Source organism: Triticum urartu, chromosome 4 (genome assembly GCF_003073215.2).
Source record: "Triticum urartu cultivar G1812 chromosome 4, Tu2.1, whole genome shotgun sequence".
Classification (NCBI taxonomy): domain Eukaryota; kingdom Viridiplantae; phylum Streptophyta; class Magnoliopsida; order Poales; family Poaceae; genus Triticum; species Triticum urartu.
The window spans coordinates 22,122,701-22,147,589 of NC_053025.1; the positions used below are offsets into that span (position 1 = coordinate 22,122,701).

General features: G+C 37.9%; 1 protein-coding gene across 10 annotated transcripts; it reads right to left on the minus strand.

Annotated features, from left to right (window-relative positions):
* Positions 1-79: 79 nt before the first annotated feature.
* Positions 80-23,910, minus strand: LOC125550381 (60S ribosomal protein L5-1-like). 10 transcript variants are annotated; one of them, XR_007301597.1, is made up of 12 exons: positions 23,562-23,910; positions 23,398-23,479; positions 22,404-22,540; positions 13,970-22,284; positions 7,805-13,375; positions 7,263-7,362; positions 6,698-6,832; positions 6,406-6,493; positions 5,783-5,905; positions 5,519-5,698; positions 3,305-3,589; positions 80-2,622 (listed from the first exon to the last, which is right to left on the minus strand). XR_007301597.1 is itself a non-coding variant. In XM_048713371.1 (3 exons), the coding sequence occupies exons 1-3, from the start codon at positions 7,411-7,413 to the stop codon at positions 6,437-6,439; spliced, it is 330 nt and encodes a 109-aa protein (XP_048569328.1). In that variant the 5' UTR covers positions 7,414-7,797; the 3' UTR covers positions 6,248-6,436. The 10 variants fall into 10 exon arrangements, 1 of the variants encoding a protein (XP_048569328.1); XR_007301601.1 differs by having other exon boundaries at positions 5,519-5,568; positions 5,643-5,698; positions 5,783-6,493; XR_007301598.1 differs by having other exon boundaries at positions 80-2,158; positions 2,539-2,622; positions 5,783-6,493.
* Between the last annotated feature and the right edge of the window lie 979 nt (positions 23,911-24,889).

Consider the following 24,889-nt stretch of genomic DNA (forward strand, 5'->3'; position numbering starts at 1 on the left):
CAAACGCCTGCCACCATGGCTTGGTTTCTCCCTTCTTTGGTGCAAACACCGCTCAACGCCAGTACAAAAGCAAACAGCCGCCATGCGGTCACCATTCTGTCATGTGTTATGCAGAGCACCGATCGCCGTTCAGAGCATCGATCCGCCATGGCGAGCACCGTAGTGAACCGCATGACAAGATGCGCGCCAGGGACGTGGGGAAAGTGGCCCGCCGAGGCCGGCGACTCGCTGCCGCCGCTGGCGTCGAGCTGCGCACCGCGCCGTGCGGCAAGTTCCAGCGTTACCACAGATCCTGGCGCTTTGCAGGTTCATTCAGGTTCTGCTGCATGGTGTACTATGCTGCTTCTTCTGCCTCCGGTGTCCATCGTCGTCGGTTGTTAAGAGGGAGTGTGATTTGCTGCTTTGCAGGTTGTGGAGTGGAACAAGCAACTGCTACGGTGTCTAAGTCTGAATAATATTAAACTGCTACTGCGTCAAGTCTTTTTTAACCGAAATACTGCTTATAAGGGTGCGTTTGTTTACAAAGTATTTTTGCAGTTTTCAGGAAATACTGTGGTTTCTGAAAATACTTTGGTATTACATACGTTGAGGTGTTTGGGTAAAACAAAAGCAGAAGTTTCATAAACTGCAGTATGCCAAAAACTGTGGTTATTTTGCAGTATCTAAAAAAGTGGTCCAGACCTCTTTTTCCTAAACAGAAGCGAGAGAAGTCATTGAAGAGAGCGCACTTGACGTTCCTGTCTACGTTGAGATAAAATCAGATGCATGCGATCACTACTATTTTGCCTCTTTCCATTATCTTGTTAGCGAATCTTATTCCATCTCCTAATTAATAGGCGAGTCGGTTAACATTGCCTTCTGTTAATTGGTGTCCCAAGTCCTTCTGGTGATTGCAAGTTGCAACGCTGCCGGGCGGCATATACATTTTAGATGGCACCGGTGGATGGGAATACAACACTACTAAATGGCGGCTGTTAGCATACGCTAATTAGTCCGGTCATGTAGCACCTTTAGTTAGTTGAGTTAGTTTTATCTGTCATCCTGCCTTATAATCCGGTCAAAACTGTAGTATAAGAACACCACCCAAACACCTGGTAGTTTTAGTAAAACTGAGAAAAACCATGGTTTAAAGAAACTGCAGTATTCTTTGGCCACACATCGAAATACTGTGGTTTTCAATTACCACGGTTTTCTAAAAACTTTGTTGCCAAACTAGTTTTAAATGTGTACTGGGAATTGTCGTAGCACTTGCTCTTACCTCGAGTTAACATTCAGACAATTGAAATAGATTGGATAATTGTCTAGTTGTGGAAGAAAAGTTCATATCAGTCCTAGGCACAAAACATTTGACCAGCCGTGACCCTTTCTCCTTTCTGAGATACTAGATATCATCTCTCACAACCAAGCATTGGGCAATTCAAATGCCATGCAATAGAACGACACCAGATCATTTAAATGCTGAACGAGAACTACCTTTTGTATTACATATAGATGCCGGCAAAACAATACAAAACAGATACTAGTACATGGGATGCTAGCTCTCAAGTAAATACCAAAACATTATTACATTATGATAATACATTGTAACACGTTCAATACCAGACTCTGAACTGCCAAGGCTAATCTAGAACGTAGGAGTAGCAACCACCTCTCGCAAACCGTACTTGATAAATGGTAGAGGAACAAAATTTCCAAAACAATAAAATTGAGAAAAGTAAATGATTAATTAATCTGCTAAAACTTAGGATGATTAAGAACTAAGAAACACGGATACATGGTAATACAACAGCCATATGGGGACGTTAAGTATATATAAAACAAAATAACAATATGCCATCTAATAAAAAGAAAAATAATGATGGGATGCAATTATACTGCCCCCTTTGTTGTCTCCCTGCCTGTCAATGGTTGAGTTGAATGAATCTAAATCTCCTCATACCGAGATCTTTGCAACATGCAAATACATACTATGCTAATATTGGAAATTGTAACAAACATAAATCTTCACTTCACCCGTGGAGGATTGGCTGCTGCTCAAGATATCATGCCCCTGGCCAGCAATAAGACGGCGACACCAGCAGCAACAAGGAAAGACCCAAGCACAAAGCGGCATCCACAGCAGGCGGAAGTTAAGCAAGAACCCAAAGCAGCAAAGGCACTCCGACAGCCGACAGCAATAGTTCAGCAGCAAAAAACGAATCAGAAAGAGGTGAGGGTGAGGTAATTTGTTTCTAAATATCATTATCTTGGTCAGTATTTAACAATCTGGCATTCTGTTTCGGAAGTGTATGGACAGGGAAAGCTCAGTACAGTGTTGACTTGCAATGAAAGTGGATGGATGGTTTTTTGGTTCCATGAGGATGAACAATTCCTGCATGTTGTTTTGATTGGTCCTAGTCCATAAAGATACGGTGTAGATTGTCACAAAGTTATCCATTTAACATTTAATTAACACTTTTCAATAATCTCAATGCAGTTTAGTGTAGTTTCTGTGAAATTTCAGTTCTGCGTAAAAATGCAGTTATATATGCAGTTTACCTGTATTCTTGCATCTCCTGACCAACTTTTGAGCAAGGGGCTTGAACAAAATGGGTGCACATACTTGCATATTTTGACTAACTCCTGAAAAAGCAAGGATAGATTACTCAATCTATGTGTATTGTAACTGCAATATGATGCTTGGTCACATGAATGCATTGCTTTGCTAAGTCTTCTAATTTCTGTTGTATGGTGTTCAGGTTTTTGGGACCAAATTGCTACATATAGCATGCATTGCTAAATCTTGTAGCTTAATAGTTGGGACAAATTTTTGCTGCTGCTAGCTTGAATACTTGACCATTTTGAAACCGTAATAAATCCATAGGAAACTCAAGAAGGGTTGTCTATAGGAAATTAATAGACATGACCATCTAACAATTACAATTTAGCTTGAAATAAAATGATTATCAGTACATAATCTCATTCCTAACCTTGTAATAACTCAAAATAATGCTGATTTGGAATGAGAAGCTTGTGCATTTCCCATTGCAGATCAATGTACTAAATTTGCATGTGATTCTACAAAGGACAAACTTTATCTACATGACATTAACTTTAGAAGCACATAATCTGTTTCCCACTCACATTTTCCTGGAGTACTCATATTGGTGATGCGGCAGGTATGAATTTTGTACTACTGCAAAAATCAAATCTGAATGAGGTGGGCGCGATGTTACCTGCTCAAGCTTCCTTGCTGCCGGGAGCAACTAACGGCAGAAAGTTGCGTTGGGGGAAGAAATAGGGGAGGAATGAGTTGAAGGCGTACCTTGCTGCCACGAGGTGAGCTGTTTGGGAGCTTCAGCAGCAGACGAGACGGCGAGTACAGGCGGTGGCGGCGGTGGAGGCTAGACTGCAGCGCGTCACCCGCGCTCCCTTCTAGGGGCCGCTAGATAGAAGGGCCCAGCAGAACCGAAGGAAATCACCGCCGCCGAGCAGAACCGAACGAAAGTCCCGACGCCAATTGTAGGCTGGCAACACAAGCGCTCCACCCAGCCGAGCAAAGAACAGCGCAGGCATGCAGCGACCAACATCCACGGTGGGTCAACGCGCCCTGTGGTTTGTGCATGAAGCGTTCAACTGAGTCACTCATGTTAAGTGAATATGGAGAGAAAGATTAAGATAACAAAATATTGTAGTTCTGATTGAATAAGAATTCCAGTTGCTACTTGTATAAGTGTAGGGTTGAACATATTTTAATGGCAAAATGTTCCACTGTTTGCTTGAACGTTATGACTAAATAAGTGTTCTGGTAAGCTTTGAGCATTTGCAGAATTGAACAGAAGAATAACATATGCAGAATTATGAACAAAGCTGAACAAAACTGAACTGAATTCCACTTGTTGCTCCTAACACTTAACTAAATGGCACACAAAACTGAACTTGAACTGAACTAAATGGCAACTATTGCCTAGAGTTGAGTTGAGCTGAACTAAATGACAATTATCGCCCAGAATTGACTAAACTGAATGGCACCCAAAATTAAACTTGAACTAAACTAAATGGCAACTATTGCCTGGAATTGAGTTGAAATACTTGTTTACACTCTCACTTGAGTTAGAGCACATGTTTTCCAAAAAAAACAAAAGTATTTCACCACAACCCAGAAAAAATGCCATCTGTGACCAGGCCCTGTAAATAAAAAATAGAAGTATAGTTTTTAGACAGAAATTATGATCTCTAGATTTGTAAACTAACTGAATATGAGTGAATCATTATGACTGAATGAATGCTCCAGTAACCTGCAAGTTTCCAGTTTGCACCACGCAAGCAGCGTATTCAACTATGTATGACAAAAAAGCAGGCCACCACTATAGCTTGTACAGATTTTGTAGTTATACGGAAACATCATGTTCTCCGTCTTACTATGAAACTGCACCCCTTGTGAATCAGGCCACTCCAAAATGGTGTCCATAATTTGAATCAAAAATATAATTTTGGTCCACTGAAGTTGGTGTACACCACACAAGACCTAGGTATAAATTTCCATAAGAAGTGATTTCTATTTGGTTCCTGTGATAAGTAATAATCAGAAATAACACTCAACATGAGCTAAGCTAGCCAGGTAAGATTAGTCAACCTAATCCAGTTTCCTACTAGGCCTTTAAATTATTTCTGCCGAGGGAAGCATGTTCAATTGCCTCTTATTTTTCTTCCTCTTAGCTTCATATCAGTCGGCGCTTTTCCATCACCGGTGAACATTAAAAATGAATACAATTGCATGATCACATAGAAGTATAATTAAGTAGCAGCAGCATATACGATCTATAATAATGCAAAGCATAGCCAGACAACCATTCGATGCTGATTACAATCAAAGGTGCAACAAAAGGTCAATGAAAATTGTTAATCTGACAAAAGAGTGAAAGCATCATTAATATTGGAAGAAAACTAAATATTACTCCCTCCGATCCAAAATAAGTGTGGCAGTTTTGAACGAACCCGGGCTCAAAACTGCGACACTTATTTTGGGTTGGAGGTAGTAGAAAGAAAATATTTTTCTATAAAAAATAGAAAGAACATGTCACCTGCAGCTCATACAAAATTAGCAACATCCAAAGACAATCAACTATAATTCAAACTAAATATTTGCCCCCAGCCACCAACAAAGGCAAATGAACTGGAAGCACAATGAGGTAAACCATAGGTGTCATACAAACGAAGTAACCAAGTACAGGATAAAGTTCTTCCAAGCCCAATCGCAAGCCCAAGCAAGTAAAAAAGGAGGCAATTTATCCATGAATTCAGACCAAGACAAAAGGAGAATAAAAGGTTCCAAACAGAGCATATAGGCAAACAAAGCATACAGGCCAAGACCCAAACATCAGAAAAACAAAATTGACGACGCGTTGGAAATTGCTCTTAACCAAAACTTTTCTATTATTGATTCTCAAGGAAGTTCATCTTACTGTAAGCCTAAATTCTGTAATTCATGAGCAACCCCAATGGACTCAGATAAATCAAGGATGGAGCGATAAAAGACCTGAAGGAAATGGAGCATAATAAAATCCATAGCTCTGGTAAAAGGACGCCCTTCCAAAACAGCAGGTCAGTAGCCAAGCAAGCTCATAAAGTCATAATTCATATGATAAATTCAGGTATGCCACCTGCATCATTCAGTATGGCTATGATGAGAACCATGAATAATGCCAGAAGAACAAACCTGCAACCATAAAAGACAGCAAGATTACTGGTGGTGAAATACTGTCACGATTACCTACTATTGGATTTGCTGCTGCATTCTTACCACTATCCGTATGGTGATGCAAACGGCACAAATTTGCAGCCAAGTAGTACAAATCGTCAGGGCTCTTAGTAGGAAGAAAATAGAGGAACTTCAGCTGAACTTTGCCGTGTAGTTCACCATGCACTGCAAAATGGAGAACACAACGCAGCGGCCAGGCTCTGTGAGCACGATGTTGACGCGGACCTGGCAGCGTCCCTCGTGTCTGACACCGCTTGCCGCAGGTGCCCAACAAAATCCGAACAAAGACAATGAACATTAATGATCGCAGGAAGTGCATAGAAAATCCATAGTTTTGATATATAACTATATAATACAAGATTATTTTTTGCATACAACTGTATCTTATTGCATAGCAAAACTTTTCTATTATTGATTCTGAAGGAATTTATTTACCGTAACATCTTAATATTTTAAGGTTTTAACAAAAGAAGAACATATAGTTTAGGAATGAACGGACTACATGAGTATGAGGAAACATTTATACCCATTACTATATATTGATAAACTTCATTATCAGTTGTTTGACTTTAATAAACAGCAAGATATATCCAATTCTTGTGCGTCTTTGGAGGTTCCTTAGTTGATCTTGCCATGGTAGGATAAGCACAAATGGTAGCATGAACCTTATTCCATGTCATCGGCCGCAATATTCTTTCAGATGTACTCACTGAAGTGAGATTGGTACTTCTTAGGTTCCTCATCAGCTATTGACTGAAATATGGGTAGGGCAGAAGTTAAAACGAGATTCAGTAAGCTGCTTCAGAAATAAGAAGAAAGTACACTTGCTTTAGGATACTTTATATGGGTGAATCGGGCCCAGATATATCTTCCAGAAAGAATTCATGTATACAACGACAGCCCTAGGGAATGAAAAAATGGCATTATAATACCACGAGGGCAATGGATCCAACTCACCTTCATGTAGTCAGCAACATGACCTTCATAGATGTATTTGCGGTGAATCTCAGCGCCCGGCTGCTTCTTATCCTTCTTGAAGCCAGCAAATCTCTTGTCACTGTGTGGAATACCAAGACCACCATCCAAAGCTCCCTGCAGTAGCCAACAGACTGAAGCGGGTCTCAAATGGATAAACTATATGCTTCCTAATTCAATAACTTAGAACCCCCTAAATATAGAATAAAAGAAGCAGACCAACAACAGGCAATAAATGCAGTCCAAGATTAGGCATACTTCAAGTCCATCAGTGAGCCTGCCGCAGAGCGATGGATCAAACAACACTGTAAGTAAGCTATATTTTTTTTGGCTTTCCATATTTACCAACTACATCCTTTAAAATGTCTATTATTTAGATTTCTAACCTATCAAGCAAAATTATCAATCGTGCATTCAAGATCTGTAGGTAAACAAAATAAAGGAGACTTTTCACCACAAATCTCATCCAGCCATCACAAACCATAGCATCAGAATAAGAGAACAAAGTTTAACAAAGTGACAAAACAACAGAAAATGAAAGCATTACAGCAGCAGCTCGCCATGGCAATCCTGAAAAGCAAAGACTTGTCAGTGTGGAAGAGGTATGTAAAACCCTCTCTGCCTGATCTTCCTACTCTTCCTCGCGACTGCAGATGAAAAGAAAAGCAGTGAACTTGAGGTCCAGATCTCAGATTCATACATCCAATTTTTTGCCAAGAAAAGCAAAGTAAAAATCTGAGAACTAAAACCAACTGATACAGCTGCGGGAGCCCAAATAGTTCTGCATACAAGAATCTTTAATTCCCCATAAGAAAACTTCTCCATACCAAGTTGTATATTCTTTGACACTTTCAATGGGAAAAATATTTAGCAATAAAACTGGTCATTGAAGCTAAATCACCATTCATCTATGCAACAAGAACATAAATTAGTATCAGAATTCTAACATCAAATGTAGGTGTAGTCCATAGATAAGCTAACTACCTGGAATACCTAGCAATTTAAAATATATGCTTCAATGAAGCTCAGAATGAGAAAAAAAGGGAGACAAGAGTGAGAGCAGGGAGGAGAGCGGAGGTGGAGGCAAACCTGAACCGCCTCGGCATCCTTGCTCCTGCTCCTCCTGTGCCGGGAAGGAGAGGGTTGTGGGGCGCAGGAGATGCGTGGAGTCACCATTGTGCACAAGCAGCAGGTGTCGGCGCCCATCTTCTAAGGCCACCGCACGCCGCACGAGCCGCCGCACCACTAGACTACACATGCTCCTTGAGGAAGAGGCAGAGCGGAGCCAAACTAAATCTCATAATCCACCATAAAATTTGGTTAAAGATCACAATCGGCTAACTAAATCCAAATTGTTCCAAATTTATTAAAGATTCATTTCCACAAAAATAATAATCACCATGCTCATCTATTAGACCTAAAATCTCATAATCCACCAAACATCTTTGACTATCTTTTCAAGACACAATATCCTAACTAAATCCAACTAACATCTCATAAATCACAGAGAAATTTGTTTCAATATCACAATCACTTAACTAAATCCAAATTGTTCAAGATTAATTAATACACCGGACATCTTTGACAATCTCTTCAAGATCACAATCAACTAACTAATCCATCAAAAATCTCATACTCCAACATAAAATTTGGTTCAAAATGACAATCGCTTAACTAAATCCAAAATTTTCCAAGTTTATTAAATAATTATTTATCCACCAATACAATAATCAACATGCTCACCTACTAGACCTAAATTCACATAATCCACCAAACATCTTTTACTAGCTTGTCAAAATCACAATCGGCTAACCAAATCCAACCAAAACCTTATAATCCACCGTAAAATTAGGTTAAAAGATCACAATCACCGAACTAAATCCAAATCATTTCAAACTAAATTAAATATCTGTTCATCCACCAATATAATAATCACCATCCTCAGTTATTAGACCTAAAGTCCATAATCCACCAAACATCTTTTATTATCATCTCAAAGACACAATCACCTAACTAAATCCAACTAAAATCTCATAAATCACAGAGAAATTTGGTTCAATATCGCAATCATCTACCAAATCCAAATTGTTTAAGATTAATTAATCCACCAAACATCTTTGACATCTCCCCAAGATCACAATCTACTAACTAAATCTATTGAAAATCTTGTAATACACTATGAAATTTATTCAAGATCACAATAGCCTAACTACATCCAAATTGCTCCATGTTTACTAAAGGACCATTTATCCACCAATATAATAACCACCGTGCTCACTTACTAGACCTAAGTTAACATAATTCACCAAACATCTTTGACTAACTCTTCGAGATCACAATAACCTAACTAAATCCAACAAAACCTCAAAATCCACCGTGAATTTGTTTGAAAAATAACAATCACCTAACTAAATCAAAATTGTTCCAAACTAAATTAAAGATCTGTTTTATCCACCAATATAATAATCACCATTCTCATCTACTAAACTTAAAATCTCATAGTCGAGCAAACATCTTTGACAATTCTCAAGACACAATCACCTAACTAAATCGTCTAACTAAATAATTTGGTTCAAGGTCACAATCGTCTAACTAAATCCAAATTGTTCCAAATTTATTAAAGATTCATTTATCCACTAATATAATAATCAGCATGCTCACCTACTAGACCTAAATTCACATAATTCATCGAACATCTTTAACTACCTCGTCAAACTCACAATCACGTGACTAAATCCAACCAGAACCTTATAATCCATCGTAAAACTAGGCTAAAAATTGTTCCAAACTAAATTGAAGATCTGTTTTATCCACCAATATAATAATCACCATTCTCATCTACTAAACCTAAAATCTCATAGTCCAGCAAACATCTTTGACTATTCTCAAGACACAATCACCCAACTAAATCCACATAAAATCTCATAATCCGGCGTAAAATTCGGTTCAGTATCACAATCACCTAACTAAATCCAAATTATTCAAGATTAATTAATCCAACCATCTTTGAATATCTTCTCAAGATCATAATCAACTAACTAGTCCATAAAAATCTCATAATCCACCATATAATTTGGTTCAAGGTCACAATCGTCTAACTAAATCCAAATTGTTCCAAATTTAATAAAGATTCATTTATCCACTAATATAATAATCAACATGCTCACCTACTAGACCTAAATTCACATAATTAATCAAACATCTTTTACTACCTCGTCAAAATCACAATCACGTGACTAAATCCAACCAGAACCTTATAATCCATCGTAAAATTAGGCTAAAAAATCAAAATCACATGACCAAATTCAAATTGTTTCAAATTAATTTAAATATCTATTTATCCACCAATACAATAATCACCATCCTCCTCTACTAGACCTAAAATCTCATGATCCACAAAACATCTTTGATTATCATCTCAAGACACAATCACCTAACTAAATCGAACTAAAATCTCATAAATCACAGAGAAATTTGGTTCAATATCACAATCACATAACTAAATCCATACTGTTCAAGATTAATTAATACAACGAACATCTTTGACTATCTCCTCAAGATCACAATCAACTAAATCCATTGAAAAATCTCGTAATCCACCATGAAATTTGTTCAAGATCATAATCGCCTAACTGAATCCAAATTGCTCCATGTTTACTAAAGAAGTCGCTACTTCCTTGAGATTGAGGTTTCTTCTACCTCTAATGCCTTCTTTATTTCCTAAGAGGAGTATATCCAGGATCTTCTTGCTCGTGTTGCTCGTACTGATGAGCTTACTGCTGAGACTGCTATGGAGCTCAACATCCATCTTTGTGTCCACCTCCGCTCCCTGAAAGTCCGGACGGGCGTCTGTTGCCTGGTCACGGGTTGCTATGTGTGCTGTCTTGATCCCACATCCCGTGTTCCCTTGCTGGGCGACACCATGCTCAAGCACCACCAATGGCGAGCAAGAGCTCAGACAATCGACGCATACCTGAATTTTACCCACAGGACACGCCCGAGAACACGCGCTACCTATCGTCAAGGCCAAGGGCGCACATTAGGAGAACGTGGGATGCTTAATCAAGTGTGTGACACAAAATCCGCAAACAGGACAAGAACACCAAGCCGGACAACGGGGAATGGAGAGTGCACATGCACGTGGGATGCTGGATCAAAGTCCATCTGCTGCCACTACCCCCATTCTCTCCTCTTTTGCCTTGTTTACCGGTTATTTTCAGTAGTGGCATCATTGCCTTGAGTCACTTGTGCGTCCCTCATCTCTATTCACCAATATAATAATCAACATGCTCACCTACTAGATCTAAATTCACATAATCCACCGAACATCTTTTACTAGCTTGTCAAAATCACAATCACATAACTAAATCCAAATCGTTTCAAACTAAATTAAATATATGTTCATCCACCAATATAATAATCGTCATGCTCAGTTATTAGACCTAAAATCCATAATCCACCAAACATCTTTTATTATCATCTCAAGACACAATCACCTAACTAAATCCAACTAAAATCTCATAAATCACAGAGAAATTTGGTTCAATATCGCAATCATCTACCAACTCCAAATTGTTTAAGATTAATTAATCCACCAAACATCTTTGACATCTCCCCAAGATCACAATCTACTAACTAAATCTATTGAAAATCTTGTAATACACTATGAAATTTATTCAAGATCACAATAGCCTAACTGAATCCAAATTGCTCCATGTTTACTAAAGAAGTCGCTACTTCCTTGAGATTGAGGTTTCCTAAGAGGAGTATATCCAGGATCTTCTTGCTCGTGTTGCTCGTACTGATGAGCTTACTGCTAAGACTGCTATGGAGCTCAACATCCATCTTTGTGTCCACCTCCGCTCCCTGAAAGTCCGGACGGGCGTCTGTTGCCTGGTCACGGGTTGCTATGTGTGCTGTCTTGATCCCACATCCCGTGTTCCCTTGCTGGGCGACACCATGCTCAAGCACCACCAATGGCGAGCAAGAGCTCAGACAATCGACGCATACCTGAATTTTACCCACAGGACACGCCCGAGAACACGCGCTACCTATCGTCAAGGCAAAGGGCGCACATTAGGAGAACGTGGGATGCTTAATCAAGTGCGTGACACAAAATCCGCAAACAGGACAAGAACACCAAGCCGGACAACGGGGAACGGGGAGTGCACATGCACGTGGGATGCTGGATCAAAGTCCATCTGCTGCCACTACCCCCATTCTCTCCTCTTTTGCCTTGTCTACCAGTTATTTTCAGTAGTGGCATCATTGCCTTGAGTCACTTGTGCGTCCCTCATCTCTATTCACCAATATAATAATCAACATGCTCACCTACTAGACCTAAATTCACATAATCCACCGAACATCTTTTACTAGCTTGTCAAAATCACAATCACATAACTAAATCCAAATCATTTCAAACTAAATTAAATATATGTTCATCCACCAATATAATAATCGCCATGCTCAGTTATTAGACCTAAAGTCCATAATCCACCAAACATCTTTTATTATCATCTCAAAGACACAATCACCTAACTAAATCCAACTAAAATCTCATAAATCACAGAGAAATTTGGTTCAATATCGCAATCATCTACCAACTCCAAACTGTTTAAGATTAATTAATCCACCAAACATCTTTGACATCTCCCCAAGATCACAATCTACTAACTAAATCTATTCAAAATCTTGTAATCCACTATGAAATTTATTCAAGATCACAATAGCCTAACTACATCCAAATTGCTCCATGTTTACTAAAGGACCATTTATCCACCAATATAATAACCACCGTGCTCACTTACTAGACCTAAGTTAACATAATTCACCAAACATCTTTGACTAACTCTTCGAGATCACAATAACCTAACTAAAACCAACAAAACCTCAAAATCCACCGTGAATTTGTTTGAAAAATAAAAATCACCTAACTAAATCAAAATTGTTCCAAACTAAATTAAAGATCTGTTTTATCCACCAATATAATAATCACCATTCTCATCTACTAAACCTAAAATCTCATAGTCCAGCAAACATCTTTGACTATTCTCAAGACACAATCACCTTACTAAATCCACATAAAATCTCATAATCCGGCGTAAAATTCGGTTCAGTATCACAATCACCGAACTAAATCCAAATTATTCAAGATTAATTAATCGAACCATCTTTCAATATCTTCTCAAGATCATATTCAACTAACTAGTCCATAAAAATCTCATAATCCACCATATAATTTGGTTCAAGGTCACAATCGTCTAACTAAATCCAAATTGTTCCAAATTTATTAAAGATTCATTTATCCACTAATATAATAATCAGCATGCTCACCTACTAGACCTAAATTCACATAATTAATCGAACAACTTTTACTACCTCGTCAAAATGACAATCACGTGACTAAATCCAACCAGAACCTTATAATCCATCGTAAAATTAGGCTAAAAAATCAAAATCACCTGACCAAATTCAAATTGTTCTAAATTAATTTAAATATCTATTTATCCACCAATACAATAATTACCATGCTCCTCAACTAGGCCTAAAACCTCATGATCCACAAAACATCTTTGATTATTAGCTCAAAACACAATAACCTAACTAAATCCAACAAAACCTCAAAATCCACCGTGAATTTGTTTGAAAAATAACAATCACCTAACTAAATCAAAATAAAATCTCATAATCCGGCGTAAAATTCGGTTCAGTATCACAATCACCGAACTAAATCCAAATTATTCAAGATTAATTAATCGAACCATCTTTCAATATCTTCTCAAGATCATATTCAACTAACTAGTCCATAAAAATCTCATAATCCACCATATAATTTGGTTCAAGGTCACAATCGTCTAACTAAATCCAAATTGTTCCAAATTTATTAAAGATTCATTTATCCACTAATATAATAATCAGCATGCTCACCTACTAGACCTAAATTCACATAATTAATCGAACAACTTTTACTACCTCGTCAAAATGACAATCACGTGACTAAATCCAACCAGAACCTTATAATCCATCGTAAAATTAGGCTAAAAAATCAAAATCACCTGACCAAATTCAAATTGTTCTAAATTAATTTAAATATCTATTTATCCACCAATACAATAATTACCATGCTCCTCAACTAGGCCTAAAACCTCATGATCCACAAAACATCTTTGATTATTAGCTCAAAACACAATAACCTAACTAAATCCAACAAAACCTCAAAATCCACCGTGAATTTGTTTGAAAAATAACAATCACCTAACTAAATCAAAATTGTTCCAAACTAAATTAAAGATCCGTTTATCCAACAATGTAATAATCACCATTCTCATCTACTAAACCTAAAATCTCATAGTCGAGCAAACATCTTTGACTATTCTCAAGACACAATCACCTAACTAAATCCACATAAAATCTCATAATCCGGCGTAAAATTCGGTTTAGTATCACAATCACCTAACTAAATCCAAATTACTCAAGATTAATTAATCCAACCATCTTTGAATATCTTCTCAAGATCATAATCAACTAACTAGTCCATAAAAATCTCATAATCCACCATAAAATGTGGTTCAAGGTCACAATCGCCTAACTAAATCCAAATTGTTCCAAATTTATTAAAGATTCATTTATCCACCAATATATAATCAACATGCTCACCTACTAGACCTAAATTCACATAATTCATCGAACATCTTTTACTACCTCGTCAAAATCACAATCACCTGACTAAATCCAACCAGAACCTTACAATCCATCGTAAAATTAGGTTAAAAGATCACAATCACCTGACCAATTGAAATTGTTTCAAATTAATTTAAATATCTATTTATCCACCAATACAATAATCACCATCCTCCTCTACTAGATCTAAAATCTCATGATCCACAAAACATCTTTGATTATCATCTCAAGACACAATCACCTAACTAAATCGAACTAAAATCTCATAAATCACCGAGAAATTTGGTTCAATATCACAATCACATAACTAAATCCATATTGTTCAAGATTAATTAATACACCGAACATCTTTGACTATCTCCTCAAGATCACAATCAACTAAATCTATTGAAAAATCTCGTAATCCACCATGAAATTTGTTCAAGATCATAATCGCCTAATTGAATCCAAATTGCTCCATGTTTACTAAAGAAGTCGCTACTTCCTTGAGATTGAGGTTTCCTAAGAGGAGTATATCCAGGATCTTCTTGCTTGTGTTGCTCGTACTGATGAGCTTACTGCTAAGACTGCTATGGAGCTCAACATCCATCTTTGTGTCCACCTCCGCTCCCTGAAAGTCCGGACGGGCGTCTGTTGCCTGGTCACGGGTTGCTATGTGTGCTGTCTTGATCCCACATCCCGTGTTCCCTTGCTGGGCGACACCATGCTCAAGCACCACCAATGGCGAGCAAGAGCTCAGACAATCGACGCATACCTGAATTTTACCCACAGGACACGCCCGAGAACACGCGCTACCTATCGTCAAGGCAAAGGGCGCACATTAGGAGAACGTGGGATGCTTAATCAAGTGTGTGACACAAAATCCGCAAACAGGACAAGAACACCAAGCCGGACAACGGGGAACGGGGAGTGCACATGCACGTGGGATGCTGCATCAAAGTCCATCTGCTGCCACTACCCCCATTCTCTCCTCTTTTGCCTTGTCTACCAGTTATTTTCAGTAGTGGCATCATTGCCTTGAGTCACTTGTGCGTCCCTCATCTCTATTCACCAATATAATAATCAACATGCTCACCTACTAGACCTAAATTCACATAATCCACCAAACATCTTTTACTAGCTTGTCAAAATCACAATCACATAACTAAATCCAAATCATTTCAAACTAAATTAAATATATGTTCATCCACCAATATAATAATCGCCATGCTCAGTTATTAGACCTAAAATCCATAATCCACCAAATATCTTTTATTATCATCTCAAAGACACAATCACCTAACAAAATCCAACTAAAATCTCATAAATCACAGAGAAATTTGGTTCAATATCGCAATCATCTACCAACTCCAAACTGTTTAAGATTAATTAATCCACCAAACATCTTTGACATCTCCCCAAGATCACAATCTACTAACTAAATCTATTGAAAATCTTGTAATCCACTATGAAATTTATTCAAGATCACAATAGCCTAACTACATCCAAATTGCTCCATGTTTACTAAAGGACCATTTATCCACCAATATAATAACCACCATGCTCACTTACTAGACCTAAGTTAACATAATTCACCAAACATCTTTGACTAACTCTTCGAGATCACAATAACCTAACTAAAACCAACAAAACCTCAAAATCCACCGTGAATTTGTTTGAAAAATAAAAATCACCTAACTAAATCAAAATTGTTCCAAACTAAATTAAAGATCTGTTTTATCCACCAATATAATAATCACCATTCTCATCTACTAAACCTAAAATCTCATAGTCCAGCAAACATCTTTGACTATTCTCAAGACACAATCACCTTACTAAATCCACATAAAATCTCATAATCCGGCGTAAAATTCGGTTCAGTATCACAATCACCGAACTAAATCCAAATTGTTCCAAATTTATTAAAGATTCATTTATCCACCAATATATAATCAACAGGCTCACCTACTAGACCTAAATTCACATAATTCATCGAACATCTTTTACTACCTCGTCAAAATCACAATCACTTGACTAAATCCAACCAGAACCTTATAATCCATCGTAAAATTAGGTTAAAAGATCACAATCACCTGACCAATTGAAATTGTTTCAAATTAATTTAAATATCTATTTATCCACCAATACAATAATCACCATTCTCCTCTACTAGATCTAAAATCTCATGATCCATAAAACATCTTTGATTATCATCTCAAGACACAATCACCTAACTAAATCGAACTAAAATCTCATAAATCACCGAGAAATTTGGTTCAATATCACAATCACATAACTAAATCCATATTGTTCAAGATTAATTAATACATCGAACATCTTTGACTATCTCCTCAAGATCACAATCAACTAAATCCATTGAAAAATCTCATAATCCACCATGAAATTTGTTCAAGATCATAATCGCCTAACTGAATCCAAATTGCTCCATGTTTACTAAAGAAGTCGCTACTTCCTTGAGATTGAGGTTTCCTAAGAAGAGTATATCCAGGATCTTCTTGCTCGTGTTGCTCGTACTGATGAGCACACTGTTGAGACTGCTATGGAGCTCAACATCCATCTTTGTGTCCACCTCCGCTCCCTCAAAGTCCGTACGGGCGTCCGTTGCCTGGTCACGGGTTGCTATGTGTGTTGTCTTGATCCCACATCCCGTGTTCCCTTGCTGGGCGACACCATGACCACACGCTCAAGCACCACCAATGGCGAGCAAGAGCTCAGACAATCGACGCATACCTGAATTTTACCCACAGGACACTCCCGAGAACACGCGCTACCTATCGTCAAGGCAAAGGGCGCACATTAGGAGAACGTGGGATGCTTAATCAAGTGCGTGACACAAAATCCGCAAACAGGACAAGAACACCAAGCCGGACAACGGGGAACGGAGAGTGCACATGCGCGTGGGATGCTGGATCAAAGTCCATCTGCTGCCACTACCCCGATTCTCTCCTCTTTTGCCTTGTTTACCAGTTATTTTCAGTAGTGGCATCATTGCCTTGAGTCACTTGTGCGTCCCTCATCTCTATTCACCAATATAATAATCAACATGCTCACCTACTAGACCTAAATTCACATAATCCACCGAACATCTTTTACTAGCTTGTCAAAATCACAATCACATAACTAAATCCAAATCATTTCAAACTAAATTAAATATATGTTCATCCACCAATATAATAATCGCCATGCTCAGTTATTAGACCTAAAATCCATAATCCACCAAACATATTTTATTATCATCTCAAGACACAATCACCTAACTAAATCCAACTAAAATCTCATAAATCACAGAGAAATTTGGTTCAATATCGCAATCATCTACCAACTCCAATCTGTTTAAGATTAATTAAGCCACCAAACATCTTTGACATCTCCCCAAGATCACAATCTACTAACTAAATCTATTGAAAATCTTGTAATCCACTATGAAATTTATTCAAGATCACAATAGCCTAACTACATCCAAATTGCTCCATGTTTACTAAAGGACCATTTATCCACCAATATAATAACCACCGTGCTCACTTACTAGACCTAAGTTAACATAATTCACCAAACATCTTTGACTAACTCCTCGAGATCACAATAACCTAACTAAATCCAACAAAACCTCAAAATCCACCGTGAATTTGTTTGAAAAATAACAATCACCTAACTAAATCAAAATTGTTCCAAACTAAATTAAAGATCTGTTGTATCCACCAATATAATAATCACCATTCTCATCTACTAAACCTAAAATGTCATAGTCCAGCAAACATCTTTGAGTATTCTCAAGACACAATCACCTAACCAAATCCACATAAAATCTCATAATCCGGCGTAAAATTCGGTTTAGTATAACAATCACCTAACTAAATCCAAATTATTCAAGATTAATTAATCCAACCATCTTTGAATATCTTCTCAAGATCATAATCAACTAACTAGTCCATAAAAATCTCATAATCCACCATACAATTTGGTTCAAGGTCACAATCGTCTAACTAAATCCAAATTGTTCCAAATTTATTAAAGATTCATTTATCCACTAATACAATAATCAGCATGCTCACCTACTAGACCTAAATTCACATAATTCATCGAACATCTTTTACTACCTCGTCAAAATCACAATCACGTGACTAAATCCAACCAGAACCTTATAATCCATCGTAAAATTAGGCTAAAAATCAAAATCACCTAACCAAATTCAAAGTGTTCAAAATTAATTTAAATATCTATTTATCCACCAATACAATAATCACCATGCTCCTCTACTAGACCTAAAATCTCATGATCCACAAAACATCTTTGATTATCAGCTCAAGACACAATCATCTAACTAAATCCAAATTGCTCCATGTTTACTAAAGAAGTTACTACTTCCTTGAGATTGATGTTTCTTCTACCTCTAATGGCTTCTTTATTTCCTAGGAGGAGTATATCCAGGATCTTCTTGCTCGTGTTGCTCTTACTAATAAGCACACTATTGAGACTGCTATGGAGCTCAACATCCACCTTTGTGTCCACCTCCGCTTCCAGAAAGTCACGGACGGGCGTCCGTTGCCTGGTGATGGGTTGCTATGTGTGTTGTCTTGATCCCACATCCCGTGTTCCCTTGTTGGGTGACACCATGACCGCACGCTCAAGCACCACCAATGGTGAGCAAGAGCTCGGACAATCGACGCATACCTGAATTTTACCCACGGGACGCGCCCGAGAACACAACACTACCTATGGTAAGGCCAAGGGCACAGATTAGGACAACGTGGGATGCTTAATCAAGTGTGTGACACAAAATCCGCACAAACAGGACAAGAACACCAAGCCGAACAGCAAGGAACAAAGAGTGCACACGCACGTGGGATGCTGGATCAAAGTCCATCTGCTGCCACTACCCCCATTCTCTCCTCTTTTGCCTTGTGTACCAACTATTTTCACTAGTGGCATCATCGCCTTGAGTCACTTGTGTGGCCCTCATCTCTATCCACCAATATAGTAATCAACATGCTCACCTACTAGACCTAAATTCACATAATCCACCGAACATCTTTCACTAGCTTGTCAAAATCACAATCACATAACTAAATCCAACCAAAACCATATGATCCACCGTAAAATTAGGTTAAAAGATCACAATCACCGAACTAAATCTAAACAGCTTCAAACTAAATTAAATATTTGTTTATCCACCAATATAATAATCACCATGCTCAGTTATTAGACCTAAATCTCATAATCCACCAAACATCTTTGATTATTTTCTCAAGACACAATCACCTAACTAAATCCAACTAAAATCTCATAAATCACAGAGAAATTTAGTCAATATCACAATCACCTAACTAAATCCAAATTGTTAAAGATTAATTAATACACCGAATATCTTTGACTATCTCCTCAAGATCACAATCAACTAACTAATCCATCAGAAATCTCATAATCCACCATAAAATTTGGTTTAAGATCACAATCGCCTAACTAAATCCAAATTTTTCCAAGTTTTCTAAAAATCCATTTATCCACCAATATAATAACCAACATGCTCACCTACTAGACCTAAATTCACATAATCTACCGAACATCTTTTACTAGCTCGTCAAGATCCCAATCACCTAACTAAATCCAACCAAAACCTCATAATCCACCGTAAAATTTGGTTAAAAGATCACAATCACCTACCTAAATCCAAATTGATCCAAACTAAATTAAACATTTGTTTGTCTACCAATATAATAATCATCATGCTCATTTACCATAACTAAAATCTCATAATCCATCGAGCATTTTGACTATCTTCTCAAAACACGATCACCTAACTAAATCCACTTCAAATCAAATAAATCACCGAGAAATTTGGTTCAATATCACAATCACCGAACTAACTTCAAATTTTTTCCATCGACTAAGAGGCACCTACGGCAACTTCGTAAAATCTCAAGATGATATGCTGGCTCAGTTTCTCGAAGGTGCTCATAGGGGTAGGATGTGCGTGTGCGCGTTCATAGGGATGAGTGTATGCTCGTCTGTATGAGCGCTTGCGTCTGTACTGTGTTAAAAAAGATTAATTAATCAACCGAACATCTTGGACTATCTCCTCAAGATTTCAATCAACTAATTAAATCCATTTAAAATCCTGTAATTCACCATGAAATTTGGTTCAAAATCACAATCGCCTAACTAAATCCAAATTACTCCAAATTTGTTAAAAAATCTATTGAGCCACCAATATAATAACCACCATGCTCACTTACTAGACATAAATTCTCACATAATCCATTGAACATCTTTGATTATCGCGTCAGGATCACAATCACCTAACTAAATCTAACCGAAACATCAAAATCCACCGTGAATTTGCTTAAAAGATCACAATCATCTAACTAAATTCAACTTGTTTCAAACTAAATTAAAGGTCTATTTATCCACCAATATAATAGTCACCATGCTCACGTACTAGACCTAAAATCTTAAGATCCACCTAACATCTTTGACCATCTTCTCAAGATCATAATAACTTAACTAAATCCACCTAAAATCACATAAATCATCATGGAATTCGGTTCAATATCACAATAACCTAACTAAATTCAAATTGTTCCAGGTTAATTAATCCATCAAAAATCTTTGAGTATCTCCTCGAGATCACAATCAACTGACTAAATCCATCTAAAATCTCATAATCCCCCATGAAATTTGGTTCAAGATCACAATTTCCTAACTAAATCCAAATTTTCTCAAGTTTACTAAAAATTTACTTACTTAACCGATATAATTACCACCATGCTCACCTACTAGACCTAAATTCACATAATCCACCAAACATTTTTTACTAGCTCGTCAAGATCACACTCACCTAACTAATTCCAACCAAAACCTCATAATCCACCGTGAAATTTGGTTTAAGATCACAATCACTTAACTAAATCCAAAATGTTCCAAACAAAATTAAAGATCTATTTATCCACCAATATAATAATCATCATGCTCATGTACCATACCTAAACTCTCACAATCAACCGAGCATTTTAGACTATCTTCTCAAGATTAAATCACGTAACTAAATCCACCTAAAATCTCATAATCCATCATGAAATACGGTTCCACAATCACCTAACTAAATCCAAATTGTCCAAGATTAATTAATCCACCGAACATCTTTGACTATCTCCTCAAGATCACAATGAACTGCATCAAAATCTCCTAATCCACCATAAAATTTGGTTCAAGATCATAATCGCCTAACTAAACCCAAATTGCTTCAAGTTTATTAAAGATCCATTTATCCGCCAATATAATAACCACCATGCTCATTTACTAGACATAACTTTTCATAATCCACCGAACATCTTTGACTATCTCGTCAAGATCACAATCACCTAACTAAATCTCCACTTCATCTCCATTTTGTAAAACCTTATTTTCAGAATCATCCCATGGGCATTAGTGGCACCCTTGGGTTTTTGTAAAACATTTATGAGTAATAAAGATTCTTCCCAAGTCCTATGATTTACGCGACTAGCATGGCTAAGCATTACTATTAAACTTGCACATATGACGCACATTTATTTGTGACCACTACATGGTTAGAAAGGAGGGGTTTTAAGAATGTCAAAGGAGGGTGTCAATACCAAGCACATAGAGGATAGCTAAACCCTAGCTAATTAACTTAGCATAAGAATGTCAAAGGGTGTTCAATATTAAGGACATATGGCATAGCTAAACCCTAGCTAATTTACTTAACATAGCAATACTAGTAAACAATACTTTATGCATGAAAATTAATTATAAGTGTAATGCAAATATGGGTTCAACATGATCCAAGTAGATTGCTTGCCTCGCTCAGCAAAGTCTTCAATGGTTTTGGTCACTCCTCGAACGTCCTTGAATCTTTTGAAAGATATTGATTTCTACTCATTGGAAAAAAAATTTAACACACAATCAATAAACAATATGTGCAAAGGGCTCCAAAATTTACAAAAGTAGTATCATAGTAAAGAGGGAAATTTTCGATGAATTTTGGAAGTACCCTGGATTTAGAAAAAGAGAAATGGCATTGTGGGACAGAACGGGTCTGGCTGATTAAACATTACTACACCAGGGGAAGGGGGTCGACGTCGAAGGCGTGAAGGAGAAATACACCTTCACTTACACGCCGATTTAAACCTGCATTGGGGCGATCACACAAGCCACACATGAGCAGCAAAACCAGGATAATCAAGCAATATATAAAGTTCACAATCAAGCATCATACCAAAGTCATATATGCTACCTATATTATTGCACACAACATGCAAGCACGGTGCACTGGTTAGATCTTGTGAGATATACTATCTCACCCTAATGAATACTCAGTAGTTAGCCATCAGCCTCCCTTCTATACTGGGGACAAGTGCAGTTTCCTCGCTAGAAAAACAATGCATATGGTTCAGACTTTTTCACACAACTAAATTACAACATCACATTCTAATTTCTAAACTCCGAGTGCAAAGCATCAAGTCTGTTCAGGAGAGTAGGACTAAGATTACCCACGGCCATGATTTAATTTTGTCGAGTTTTTCACTCAATGCACTAAGCTGAACGCAGACAGAAGTTCACTATAGAAGCATTATACAGATTTCAGACTTCCTCAAACAAAATAGTTTGGCTGAATAAAAACGCATCATGTCTGTTCAATAAGATTACTCACGTCTAGAATCAAGATTGTGCACAAGTGTGAAATGCAAGTGTCCACAACATCAGAATATTATATTTTAACATATCAAAATTGCAATGACAGCAATTTCATGGTCCAAGCATCCAAAGAACTTGATTTTGATAAAGAAGAGATTGTTTTTTTTTTATTTCCCACTTAGCTCAAATCTGCCTCGACTAATCACATGCAGGAAAAATATGCATTCGAATCTACTTAGCATTTGGCTGGACTAATCACACGGAAAAAAATTGCAGACGAATCTAGTTAGGATTTGGCTACTTATCACAGGCAGGGAGAAGTGCAGATGAGGAAGGGGGGCTGAGCTTACTTCTCGGCGTGGTGGAACAGGTAAAGGTGGACGAGCTTCTTCACCTCGATCAACCATGCCGGCACGTTCTTGACCGCCTGCGCTGCAAGCACACACACGCAATTCAGTCGCCGGAATCTACGGCGTGAGATGAGATGAGACGAGGAGTGGAGCGCTAGCGGGACCTGCGGGAAGAGGTGAGCGACGTAGAAGCCCTGCGAGATGAGGGCGTGGAGGCGCATGAGCGTCGACCTTCTCGCCGTGGAAGCGGGAGGTCGAGGCGCGCCGGGATGGCGGCGGCATCCGGGTCGTCGAAGAGATGCGCGTCCGCCGCACCACCCGCGACGTTGCCGCGCCACTGGCCCGCATTCCCGAACCAGTTTCTCTATATGCTATAGGCAGGCTTGCTTGCCCCGGCTCCCTCGTCGAACACGGCGGCAAGCTGCGCGGCGCGGCGGGGATCTGGGTGGCCGCCGGCGGCTATACTGGGAGCGTTTCGCGGTCCGTGTCGGTGGGAACTCCTATGTGACGCATTCTGCGTCAACTAGGTGCGGCTTCGCACAGGAGCAGCTGACTGGCGGGCTTTGTGGGCCGCGAGGCGCGCGTTTCCCTGGTTTTGAACTGTTTCTACCGCTTCATTGATTCTGCTTCGCGAAGCTGTTTGTCCCTGCTGTTTTCCACTGTTTCTTCTGTTTTTACTGTTTCTTCTGTTTTCCTTGTATAAACTAAACAATGGTACAGTTTCAACTGTTTTCCAAAGAAACATGAAAAACAAAAAGCTTGAATTTACTAAACAATGGTTGTAGGTTCCATTTTTATGAAACCAGGTGCTGTTCCTATTGATTCAACTAGTTTTTAATTATAAAAAAACATGAAATTTCATTTTACATTTATTACAAAGTGGTACTTCTAAAACTGTCATAAAAGTGGTAAGCTTACATCTTGATGAAATTGGGTGATGATAGTATCACCAAGGCGTCATGAAAGACAAAAAAAATGTACATGTTTTACTGCTTATTTTCATAACTGTTTCAGCTGTTTTCGGACATTGTTTACAGTTGAAGGTCTTGGAAGAAACTATCACTAGATCAGCAAGAGAAAAAAAAGATAGCTCTATCAGTAAGGAAACATTTTTCCCATGGAAGTATTCCTTTGAGTTGAATCTTGCAGTGCACTTCCCTTGAAGGTGACAGTATTAATGAGACCCTTGAGAATAGAAAGAAGAATTAGAAGAAACATATACGCGATTAGAAGAAATTAATTTCACTGTTCGGTATGAAAGAACAGGCTTTAAGAAAATAACATCTCTTTTGTTTCCATGGGAGAGAAAAAAAAATAGAGAACTTACATGTCTGCAGGAAAAAAGTTACTAACAGCAGCTGAATTTCATTGTCCTTGCATGTTACAATCTCAAAAAGAAATTTCTGACGTAGAGCTTGTAAATCATCCTACAATATTTTAACATGTGAACAAATTTTTGGAATATTTTTTGACATAGAGGTTGTAAATTTCA